Source organism: Erpetoichthys calabaricus, chromosome 2 (assembly GCF_900747795.2).
Source record: "Erpetoichthys calabaricus chromosome 2, fErpCal1.3, whole genome shotgun sequence".
NCBI classification, from domain to species: Eukaryota; Metazoa; Chordata; class Cladistia; order Polypteriformes; family Polypteridae; genus Erpetoichthys; species Erpetoichthys calabaricus.
The window spans coordinates 171,141,615-171,154,619 of record NC_041395.2 but is presented as its reverse complement, the minus strand read 5'-3'; the positions used below and the strand labels follow the sequence as shown (position 1 = coordinate 171,154,619).

Here is a 13,005-nt window from a genome sequence, read left to right as displayed (position 1 = left end):
GCGGCCCGCGGGCCACATGCGGCCCAGAATCAACCTCCGTGTGGCCCAGCCCGTGGTTCCGCCCATAGATAATAAATTAATATATATTATTCATAAATTGTTATTTAATATAATTTAATATAAATATATAGTATATTAATATAAATATAAAGTATTTATTATGTCTATGGTCCCGCCAAAAACGCGCATTCCTATGTAAATTACGTAGCCTGCAACACGCAAACAATGCAGAGCGTGCCGGTAGTATCTTAGATTACTATCAATATGTCTTTCTCAACACTGAAACGTAAAATTGCCAATGAAAACCATAAGTTTAACCCTGCCTGGACTGACAAATACTTGTTTATTTTACCGCCACATCCAAACGCCAAACCGATGTGTTTAATTTGTAATGAGTGCGTTGGAGTATTTAAAGATTACAATGTGCGGAGGCATCATGTTGAGAAACACCACACTTTTCGCACCAATTTTCCAGAGGGATCTCAAGAGAGGGCTGCAAAAGTGCAGAGTTTGATTGCATCTTACAACCGGAGCAGTACTACCATGGTGCGGTCTTTCACAGCCCAAGAGAGAGCTACTGCAGCATCCCTTCGTGTTTCCTGGATACTGGCAAAAAAGAAAAGGCCATTCACAGACTCTGAAACCGTGAAGGACTGTATGCTGGCTGTCGTGGATGAGGTGATAAATGACGATAAAATTAAAATGAGCGTGGTATCTGCTATAAAAAACGTACCCCTGTCAGATACTTCAAACATTCGTAGGGTTGAAATTCTTGCTGCAGATGTGTATGAAACGCTGTTAGGAGACCTGATGAAAGCTGATACTATGTCTATAGCAGTAGATGAGTCCACAGACAAAACTGATACTGCTCAGTTGTGCATATATGTCCATTTTTTTGATGGCAAATGCTTCCGAGAGGAGCTGCTCGGCCTACTGCCGTTAGAAGGACACACAACTGGCGATATAGTCTTTGGGAAAATTTCCGCCTTTTTTAAAGACAGTGGTCTGGATATGAAGCGTGTGTGCATGCTTGTGACAGATGGGGCTCCGTCCATGACAGGGAAAGTGAATGGTTTGGCAGCACGTTGGTCCGCTGTTGCACCTCAGTTGATCTCCTTACACTGCATTGTGCATCAGGCGGTGTTGTGCGCAAAACTAAGCGGGGCGCTCAAAACGACAATGGACAGCGTTATGGCTATAATTAATTTTATTCGCTCCACATCAAGCCTCCAACACCGCTTATTCCGCATGCTGCTGTCAGAAATGTCTGCTGAGCACCACGACCTTCTTTTGCATAATGACGTGAGGTGGCTGTCCAAAGGCAAAGCACTGGAGCGTTTCTGCGGTCTCAGAGAAGAGATCATAACTTTCCTCCGCGGCAGCAAGCAAAAAAAGGCAGAAACGCACTTGAGTCGCATACTGGACGACAACTTCATGGCCGATGCCTGCTTTCTGAGCGACATATTCAAACACCTGAACGATCTCAAGTTGGGACTACAAGGCAGAGACAAAACTGTCATCGACCTTGTGGAACAGATGCGCGCAGTCCAAGTTAAACTGGACCTTTTCGCAAATGATTTGAGCACAGGCCGAATGCTGCATTTTCCGACACTCCGCAAATGCATCTCATCCCCCGCACAAATCACGGATGTGATGACAGATTTCATTGCGATGTTGAAAAATAACTTTGCTGGTCGATTGGATGGACTTGATCTGCCCACAGAGTTGGCCGTTTTTGTCAGAGACCCGCTCACTGTTGCAATAGAAGGGGACTTATCCGCCAGAGCTAAGAAACTGGTCCCTTCCATTGACGAGGGGAAATTCACACTCGAACTTGTTGACATGCAGTCATCTGTAACCATGGCACAGGAGCTTTCCACTAACGGGCCTGCAATGTTTTGGACTGATGTCAACGTACATCAGTTCCCTAACATTAAGAAAGTAGCGATCGTCATGCTCAGTATGTTTGGATCAACATATACATGTGAGTCAAGTTTTTCACACATGAACTCCATAAAAAGCAACTCTCGTTGCTGCCTGACTGACCATACTCTCCACCAATGCCTTCGAATTGCATTGACAACTTACGAGCCTAAAGTCACTGCTCTCGTTCAATACAAAAAATGTCACTTCTCCCACTAAGTCAGCAGGGTAACTGTAGCCTACAATTCATCAATATAATGTGGGATGCGTAACAGAGGCATGCCTAATCACACATGGTGATTTAAAATATGTTCCCTCAGTGTTGTTATAGTTGTGAATACTGTGAACTTTTTATTTTATGCACTTAGAGATGTTCCTGGGTCAAATGTGTGCAAGTTGTTTATTTTGTTTCAAAAGGAAACAATGTTATTTCTAATAGCCTACTACTGTGCACTATTTTGTTTTATGCACTTTGTGATCAGATAGGTCAGATATGTAGCCTAGGTCAGTTTTTTTTCTTTTGTAAGTGGAAAAAGTAGGGGCTACCTCAGATTCTGTTAATTCAGCTCTTTTTGTATGCACCTTTTGCTCTGCAAACTGACCAAAGTTAAAAGAGAAACAACGAATAAACCTTATGTTTTTCAATAAATTTGTTTGTGTTGGTTTTAAAATTTGTCATTACGAGCTGCTTTGCCGCTAAAATGACTGGCCCAGCTAACCTTCTTGGTTTGACAATCTGGCCCAACTGAATTTGTAATTGAATAGCCCTGCCATACGCTATAGTTGCGTGCACTGAGGATACAATTACACTGACTAATAAAGTCACTGTGCTCTGACCAGCAACCGCACCACATATCGTATGTTTAAATAAGGGGAAAAATTGCATGTATTACATGATAATGTTATACAGAGTGACTTTTAATCCTGGAATTATTACTTTGCTTAAGCAGTAAAATATATTTTCTAGAAGGCTACATCTGCGCGATGCAGTTATACCTTTCTGTTGTTGCGGCTCTGCCCCGCTCTTTCAAATCAGGCGTTCCTTTAGCCTTCCATCCATTTTCTGATCCATCGCAACGCGATTCAGGTTCATGCTGAGCATAAATGTCAAGGAGCAGCTGCCAGTCCCGCTTTGGGAGGCAATGTACTGATTGTGACAGAATGAGCGTGAAAGAATATTGGGCTTCCATTATTATTCAGATAAGGACAGATAATGGAAAATACAGTATATTTTCTTACAATTGTTAAAAATAAGGAATTGTGCAGAGGTGATGCGCAGATTCCTTCAGTTGTCAGGGTATGTATCAGAACCATTCTGAAATTATATGACTGAACTAAGTAAATAGCGCAGTGCAATCTGTATTTTAAAAACATTGGTGAGCCAAATACAGTAGAACGTGCCTATTAAAATAAAGTGTTGGAGTTGAAATACTCAGCGTGTGCAGTAGGTGTCAGCATTGGGACCCCCAGCGGCTTTCTCCCCAGACTTACAAATTAGCATTGTGATTAAAATTCTGTTTGTTATTTCTCCCTGGTTCCAGCTGATGCCATGCCTAATTAAGGCTAACAAGTTGCTGGGGCTAACATTTATTTGCCTTTTAATGGATCAATAAATAATTCATAGCTGGACCAACTGTGGGGCTTTTTTCAGCTGCCATTACTGGTGTTTGTGTGTGTGTGGCTTTGTGAATGCCTCACAAAATATCCTACAAATGAAAACACATCGAGTGGCCATTTTATAATCAGTACAAAATCACCTCAGAAGCTCAACAGAGAGCTGTCTGGAGATGTCTGTAATTGGTTTTGAATGGTGTGCTACAAAACTGATACTCCACCTCAGCCAAAGCATGGGCAAGTCTTCAGTGTGCTGCAGTGTTGTGAAGTGCGGCAAAGTGGTCCAGTGCTTGATACAAGCAGCTTGGAAATGCTGCAAGCTGACCACCTGGATCTGCAATATATTGCCAGCCAGCCATTATCCAACCCACTATATCCTAACAACAGGGTCACGAGGGTCTGCTAGAGCCAATCCCAGCAATATATTGTAATTGTGTAAACTTTCCCTATGGCCACTGTACGTGCAAAATACACTGGAGCAAGGCTATCCTGCAAGGCACTATATATTAAAAAAATGTTGTTGATTGGTCAGTTTTCATTTGTTAACTTTACAACCAGTCATCAAATTCAAGGGCAGCAGGAGGCCTTATTCCTATCCCAGCAACAGCAGGTACAGAGTGAGAGACAGTCCTGGATGGTTTGTAGATGTTCTTTAGTTTGCAGTTGTAAATAAAATATGCACAAAAAATGGTAGATAATCAAGCTTCACTGAAATATAACTGATGTGTCAAAGGAGCTAAGAGTAAAACTATAAGAAAAAAGGCCATGCTGGTTTCAAGATACAGTACTGTAATAAATTATCCAATGTGTTATGTCATCTTCCTTCCATGTTGAGAACTCATGTTTTCATTTTAAGACAAGGCTGAAATTGTTAAGTCAACAACCTTAGACAGTGTGGTGTAGCAGCTAAGGCTTTGAACTTTAAATCCTACGGATGCTGATTTTCATGCCCAACTCTGTCCTTGAGAATGTCATTTAATTTGTCTGTTCTTCAACACTAAAAACATCTGTAAAATAGTTAAAGTTATAAAATATGTAAAGTTATAACATCCACAGATCTCAAAATCACCTTCTATTGTATAATAGAACACTAAGGCCTGTTTGTGTGTGTGTGTGTCCAGTGCCCCAGGGCAATCTGATTGGTCAGTTTAGCTTTGGTGTGATTGGTCAGTTTGGCTTGAGTGAGGCAGTTGAAAGAGGACGTGCAAAGTGTAAGGAACACAAGGAGGAGTAAAGGCTTAGGAGGCATGCTGAGAGTCACCTTCAAAAACGAGACATATAAAAGCAGACCGGAGGCGAGGAAGGAACCTTGAAAGGATGGTAGGCCTTATGGGAACACACTGATGGATGGAGTGTGGACTGATGGAGCTCTGCTCGAGAAGGGTTCATACACATGAGGACACAGAAGAAATGTGCTGAAAGTGCATGTAGAGCAAGAGACATCAAATATTTTTAATTTATTCTATTACCTGAAAGGTAACGTGGCTAGTCTTATATAAAGAGTGCTAGCCAAGTATCAAATAAAAACAATAATCTGCATTTTATAGATTTTTAATATAAATTATAATAACCGATGATTATTCATCCCACTATATTCTAACACAGGGTCACGGGAGTCTGCTGGAGCCAGGAAACCCACACAGACACAGGGAGAACATGCAAACTCCACACAGGGAGGACCAGGAAAGCGAACCCAGGTCTCCTTACTGAGAGGCAGCAGCGCTACCACTACGCCACCGTGCCGCCCACCAATGATTATGTATGACCTAATTTAGCTAGTGACTGTTTTTATATATGTAGTCATCAAGAGTATGCAGATAAGGAAGCAACAAACTACATGGCCACATTCCTTCAAAACATCTGAAGCAATATCAGTTGTACACTCTAACAATCTCCTCTACATTTATTTTATTTATACTTCTTTTTAAATATACAACAACTAAAATCAACTGAAAAGCTGGCTAAGCTTCAGTTTGCATTAAACAAGTTGGTCTGGTGAATATATTTATATACTGTATAAAACCATTTCATATTGTGATGGGCACAAACTTGTCAGATGAAGTTTAATGTACATGTAAATAAAATTAAAGAATTACATACTGAAAGTCTGAGACTGAATTCAGTTTATCTAACAGAAGCTGCTAGGAAGGTTAACAGGATGTACAGTAACATATCATGCTGTGTGGAGTACAAATCAAGGGAGATTATTCTTAAGCTGTATTATGGCACTTACGGAGTTGAAGACTTAATCACAAGTAACATTTACAACACATTTTTTCAAAGGTTTTGCTTCCTGAATTTTTTTGCAGTCATTGTGATAAACAGCTCCAAGCTTACCACAAATATCATTTCTTACTGACTGTGTCAAGAAGGAATCTGGAAAAACATTTAAATTAACTCTTATTGAATTAATTGCTTAACGATGCTAAAACATTGCATTAGTTCAATAGGGCTAAAAATGTTTTGCTGCTAATTTTTGTTTGTACTCCATATCTGATGCTTCTCACTTCAGTGTCCAACAGTAGTTGGCTAGCATTGATAAAATCCACTTGCCCCCATATCATTTTTCCAACGTTGTAATGTCCCGATGGAACCTTTCACCATGTTTTTCCTTGACAGCACCAAGATTAGCAGGAATGAACTCTAAGTACAAATGCAGAAAATAAATCTTTAGCAACATGTTGCAATTCATGCTTGAAGAATGTTGTCAACCAGCTGTAGTTTATGCTCTGTAGCTGTCAAGAAAATTCCCAACCACATCCTTAAGTGCATTCCCTGCCATTTTCTCCAGTCCCATTCCCAAATATTTTCATTAATGACGTATCTGATTTGTGGACCAACAAAAATGCCCTCCTTAATCTTGGCATCAGTTTTTCCAGGAAACATCTCCCTCAGGTATCATATGCTTCACTCTACTTGTTCATTGCTTTAATATAATTTTTCATCAGTAAAAGGTTTATATGAAGAGGAGGCACAAATATCTTTGTTGGATCAACAACTTGTGAATGTGCCACACTTTTCTGCTTAGGAACCAAATGCTTATGGAGCATCCAGTTCTTTTCAATATGATGAAACTCTGTAGCATGGCTGTCCCACTTATAAATGAAACAAGAGTACTTGGTATATGCGAGCTGCATTGTTGCTAGCAGTGCCACTACTTTTAGATCACCATAAATGTTCCAGATGTAGTTGCTGAACTATATGTGTATATTTATTATATGAGAGGAAACCACAAAAAAAAATTAGCAATTGCAAGAATAGGAATCTTTTTTCTGATTAGCAGGTCAAAATCCAAGTCCAGTGTTAAAAGGGCCAGCTGGAATTTCAAGAATGTCATTATATCAATTTTCATTTTTGAAGAAAGATAATTCCTCTCTAGTTCCCGTAGATTAATGTTTGACTAATGTTATGAATGCTGATTAAGGTGCTGGGAAGTGGCTATGAGTTGCAAGTTATTCAGTCTCACACACACATACATACACACACACGCACACACACACACACATGCACACTTGTATAGGGGACATCTTCAGGGCTTTTTCACTACTGCAATACCACTCAAAGCCTGGGTTTGGCGTGGTTATTCACTTCTTCTCCCCTTTTTGCCCTCAGAAGGGAAGATCAAAGGCAATTGGAACAGTGATGATGTCACTTCCATTTCTGCAAAAAAAATCTGCCTCTTCCTGCCAGGAGAATATTTAAGAATGCTTCCCACAGTTGTAATCAGTCAATCTACAGCTCCCATCCAAAGAAGACATCATTCCACAGCTTTGGCTGATGATTGTTTGGTTGATTTTTTTTTTTCTTGGTTAGTTCATCCGCCAGATATACTGTATATGGGGTTCTTCATCTGTTGTCCAAACTCTTTGTCTTGGCCTGGTTCTCATTCTTACATTAGAGATGAAAGTAAGAATTTCACTGTACACAGTACATGTAGCCATAGTCTTGAAATTGAGTACAGATGTAAAACAAGTAGAAAATCCCCACTGAATGGCACACTATTAAATTTTCGTATAGCCCAATATCACACAAGAAGTACCACAATAGGCTTTAACAGGCTCTGCCTTTTGACAGTCCCCCAGCTTTGACTCTCTAAGAAGACAAGGAAAAACTCCCAAAAAAACCTTTGTAGGGGGAAAAAATGGAAGAAACCTTGGAAAAGGCAGTTCAAAAAGAGACCCCTTTCCAGGTAGGTTGGGCGTGCAGTGAGTGTCAAAAGGAAGGGGGTCAATACAATACAATACACAGAACAGAACAAATCCTCAATACAGTATTAAAATAAAAACATTACAAGTACAGAGCAGAATTTAACAGTAGATAATATTACATAATATGATTTGGATTTGTTCAGAGTCCTGGAGATTTTGGCCATCAAGCTGCCTCCCCCTATTGGCCATTCCACAGCTGAGTCAGCGCTGGGCCATCCAATCTGATGAAATAACCCCTCTACCCGATAATTCAACATGAATGACATGTTACATTTGGTAAGACTATTGATCATGCATGACCTATATTGATGAAAATTATTTAAGATGATTCAGCATGACCTTCCATCCTCCTTGTTGATTTCCTAAATTTTGTGGGTGACATAAGTACTTGTTTAAATATAATAGTGTGAACTATAACTGGCAACAGTGAGGCCAGCACAAGATTTTCCAGATGGTTAAAAATACATTTAACAAAGCATTTAAAGGCAAAGACTTCACATATATAACAATTGCATATTTTTTGTTGAAAACTGTACAAGTTCGATAGTCTTCATACAATGCACACACTTTACAATGGGTCAAGATTTATACACGTTTATATGTTGGGTGCTCTACCTAACTTCCATATTGTACTCATTCTTTTCTAAAAAATGATAGATTATTATAAATTATCACTCAAAAATGCTAAACAGCGAGATTAATTTAGAATTAGTTCCATACTCTGGAAGCAGTCATCACTTCAGAATTAACTGTGACTGAAGCATGACCAGACTGTGTCTGAAAAGTATGCTATGTTTCATTCCATTCATTTTCTATTACAAACGGTGAAGTATGGTGGTGACAGCATCATACCATTGGGTTGTTTTTCAGTTGCAGGGACTGGGAGACTAGACAGGGTTGAGTAAAACCTGAACAGAGCAAAGTACAAAGATATCCTTAATGAAAATCTGCAACAGAGTGCTCCAGACCTCAGATATTGTTGAAAGTGCACCTTCCAACAGCACAATGACCCTAAGCACAAAGTCAGTTCAACACAGGAGTGGCTTAGGGACAACTCTTACAATGAGTGCCCCAGCCCAGATTTGAATCAAATCAAACATCTCAGGAAAGACCTGAATATAGCTGTCTACTGACAGTCTTCATCCAACATGACAGAGAGGAATGGCAGAAAATCCAGTTGTGTGAATCTTGTTACGTCAGACTAAAGAAGACTCCAACCTGTAATCACAGACGAAGGTACTTCAACTGCAAAGTACTAAGTAAAATATTTGAGTAATTGTGTCAGTATTTTATTAGTTTAAGGCAGGGGTGTCCAAACTTTTTTCACTGGGGGCCACATACAGGGAAATATACGAAGGCTGAGCCACCCACTAGAGACGAAGTATATTGCCTCACCTCCTGTGTATTAAGCTGGAAAATCAATCAAATATAGGTAAATTATGCTTCATAATTGAATATGCTTAAAGAGAAAACAGCATCATAGCTCTCCATAAATGGGTTTTAATTTATTGTATTACAAAGTGCTCTCATCACATGCAATTGAGTAAAAATCAAAAGCACAAGCCTTATCTGACATTTGATGTTTTAAGTTAGCTGACAAATCTTCAATTCACCACACAACTGCATTTCTGGACAAGCGAACATTGTTGAATTCCTGCATTTTCTCTGGGCACATTATTCCTGTGACTTTAGTGAGGCACTGTTTTATGAAGTCACCATCTAAGAAAGGTTTCCCGTGATGGGCAGTGAGTTGCGCTACCTCGTAACTGCCTAATGTGCCATTTTCTTGTGTTTTGTTAGCACAGAAAAAATACTGTTGTTGAGCTAGCAGACTAGCTGCCATTTGCTTAACTCCCTGTTCTTGCTCGGCACCAGTGTAGGACATGTAGGTCGGATGTTTGGTTTTGTGGTGTCGACACACATTATGCTCTTTCATCATTGAAATAGTTTCATTGCAAATCAAATAGACACACTTGCCCTTGACTTCTAGGAAAAAATATTCATTTTCCCACCGTGTCTGAAATCTTCTGCACTGACTTGCTAGTGTGCGTTTCTTTGGTTCTGCCATTTTTGGTCACCTGTAGCAAATTGTTCTTTGGTTGCGCTTGTTTGTGAAGATGCTGCCTTGATCAAAACAGTATCTCCGCCTTATGTTAAACCTAAGAAGTACAATACAGTTTTGTGTGTGGGCCATATTTCATTATATTTTTGGAATTTGCTGCGGGTCAATTAAAAATGGACCATGGGCTGTAGTTTGGACACCCCTGTTTTAAGGATCTTGTGAAATGTCTAAAATCCTGTTTTTGCTTTGTCATTCGCTAGTACTGAGCTCTGCTTGATGAAGGAAATAATGAATTTAGATGATAGTAGTGAGACCAGCAATGTTATATGGGTTGGAGATGGTGGCACTGATCAGAAAGCAGGAGACGGAGCTGGAGGTGGCAGAGTTAAAGATGTTAATATTTGCATTGGGTGTGACGAGGATGGATAGGATTAGAAATGAGTACATTAGAGGGTCAGCTCAAGTTGTAAGGTTGAGAGACAAAGTCAGAGAGGCGAGATTGTGTTGGTTTGGACATGTGCAGAAGAGAGATGCTGGATATATTGGGAGAAGGATGCTAAGGATAGAGATGCCTGGCAAGAGGAAAAGAGGAAGGTCTAAGTAAAGATTTATGGATGTGGTGAGAGAGGACATGTAGGTGATGGGTGTAACAGAACAAGATGCAGAAGACAGAAAGATATGGAAGAAGATGATCCGCTGAGGCAAACCCTTAATGGGAGCAGCAGGAAGAAGAAGAAGATGATCTCAGCACAAGGCTGTAAAATAACTAAATGTTAAAAAAGTGTGGGGATCTGCATACTTTCTGAATATACTGTAAAATAAAGTAAGTCTGAAATGCTAGCAGAGTGGCAGTACTGTCCATATGTCAACATGGTGCTTTACATCAAAAACTGTAAATCATGATTTTATAGCATCTTTACTGGTGAATCCCACTCAAAGTGCTTTCAACACGGTCTGTTGTATTTCACTTCACTTCGATTAAAAATATAAATAGGAAGCTAATAGATCACACAGAAGCTCAAACAGTCTTTAAGATCTTTTTTGTGTTCAATTTCCCTAATGAGATATCTGATTATTTGAGAATATTCCCAAAAAATTATTTTAAAATGACCTTATGTGAGTGCCAGTGTGTGCATAAGTGGGTCCTGCAGTGGACTGACCCCTTGGAAAGAATGTCTTTGGCCATGTAATGCTGGGAAAGACTACACCTGCCCCCCATAAAAGAACCTGAATTAAATTAAGATTGTCATGTTAAGTCATGGGCGGCACGGTGGCACAGTGGGTAGCGCTGCTGCCTCGCAGTTGGGAGACCTGGGGACCTGGGTTCGCTTCCCGGGTCCTCCCTGCGTGGAGTTTGCATGTTCTCCCCGTGTCTGCGTGGGTTTCCTCCGGGTGCTCCGGTTTCCTCCCACAGTCCAAAGACATGCAGGTTAGGTGGATTGGCGATTCTAAATTGGCCCTAGTGTGTGCTTGGTGTGTGGGTGTGTTTGTGTGTGTCCTGCGGTGGGTTGGCACCCTGCCCGGGATTGGTTCCCTGCCTTGTGCCCTGTGTTGGCTGGGATTGGCTCCAGCAGACCCCCGTGACCCTGTGTTCGGATTCAGCGGGTTGGAAAATGGATGGATGTTAAGTCATGTACAGTACATAATGTCACCAATAGGCACTACAGCAAAGGAAACCCATCCTTATTTTACAAGATGTGTATGCTGAAGAGAAAACCAAACTTTAAATGAACATCATGAGCTCAGGATGAGGACTGCATTATGGCTGTGAAAAAACTCCCAGAGAAAGAACTGTAAAAGCGGTTCCCATCTTAAATCACAGACACCTTCAGCCATGAATGTATATTTCATTTACAGAAATAGGAACACATTTCCCAGTGGAAATAAACTGAGCATTGGAATAAATAAATATTCATTAGAGAGTGATATTATGCTTACAAAATTCAAACAAGCCCTTGGGATTTTGCTATAAACGCAATGTCAAATGTAAGTTCATTGCTTTGAGCATCAAAATAAAAGTAATAAAAATGTACCTGGTACGTGTTATCAAAACTGTCGTACATGAACCTTGTAATCAGAGACGTCTTTCCAACTGCAAAAAAAAAAAAAAAAAGGAAATCAGTTAGAAGAACTGAAATAAAAATAGACAAACACATTTAAAGAGAAAAGAAAGGTCAAATTTGTTCCCAGAATAAAAAATGTCGTGTTCAGTGCTTGAAGTGGGCCAGTATTCACTGGTACTCCCTTCAGGCACCTCTTCCAATTTCAATGCCGAGTACTGTTGCCTTATCTTAGTGTACCAGTTAAGTACTGGCACCTCTTCACAAATCTTCAAGGAGGAAATCGCTCTTTGACTGACTGTCATTATATTTATTATATCATAATGACGTAATGATGCAAGTTTCACTATACCAACACATTGTCTTACAGAACCAGTGAGTATTGGCATCTCTTAAGAAATCTTCACAGAGGGCACCCCTTTGCCCAATGTATTATGTCACACCTTCTTTGCTTTTCAGTGTAGGAATAACGATTACCCTTTATTTCTGTTACCTTTTATTTTCTTAACAGATGCACACTCACACATTGATATGACCGTTCATCTCCAATTAAACGTGCACCTACAAGTGGGAGAGAGAACTGAACCCGCCCCATTGTACGAGAAAAACTCCGTCCCTTCTGGTCCCCACCATATAAAGCCAGCCTGTTTCCAGAAGGTGGTGTCAGATGCTATACTGACTTCTGCAGAGGACAGAGCTCCTGCTACCAACCATAATTCTTGCTGTTAAGAGTAAATGCTTTTGTTTGAGCCATTATCAGCTTTTAAGGTAACAATTAAACATGATTATAAGGGTAGTACCCCTAACGTTTCTTTGCTACTCTGCATTGTCTGCCTGCCAGTCACCTCTTACAATACATATAAGGTTAAAGATACAAAGTTTGAGTTTTATAGCCTTCATCAGATGTGCCATAAATACGTATTAATATACAGAATGGCACTTTACTTAAGCAATACAATTTTCAATCATATATTTGTAGCAAACACCTTTCCCAAGATGTTTACATTGACAGGTTCACTATAAAGGTCAGTGTGACCAAATATGTAAAGACCATCTTATTCTAAGTCAGGGTTGCTGGGAGCCAGAGCCTGTCTAGACAACACTGGGCAAATAGCAGAAGTTAACCATCAATAGTGTG

At 40.1% G+C, this 13,005-nt stretch overlaps 1 protein-coding gene across 2 annotated transcripts in view; it reads right to left on the bottom strand.

Annotated features, from left to right (window-relative positions):
- Positions 1–13,005, bottom strand: part of rab6ba (RAB6B, member RAS oncogene family a) — a 494,609-nt gene that overhangs the window by 255,331 nt on the left and 226,273 nt on the right. For both annotated transcript variants that reach the window (XM_051923573.1, XM_028794772.2), the window contains exon 2: positions 11,841–11,899. In XM_051923573.1, coding sequence (XP_051779533.1) covers positions 11,841–11,899 — 59 coding nt within the window. The remainder of the gene's footprint in view (positions 1–11,840; positions 11,900–13,005) is intronic.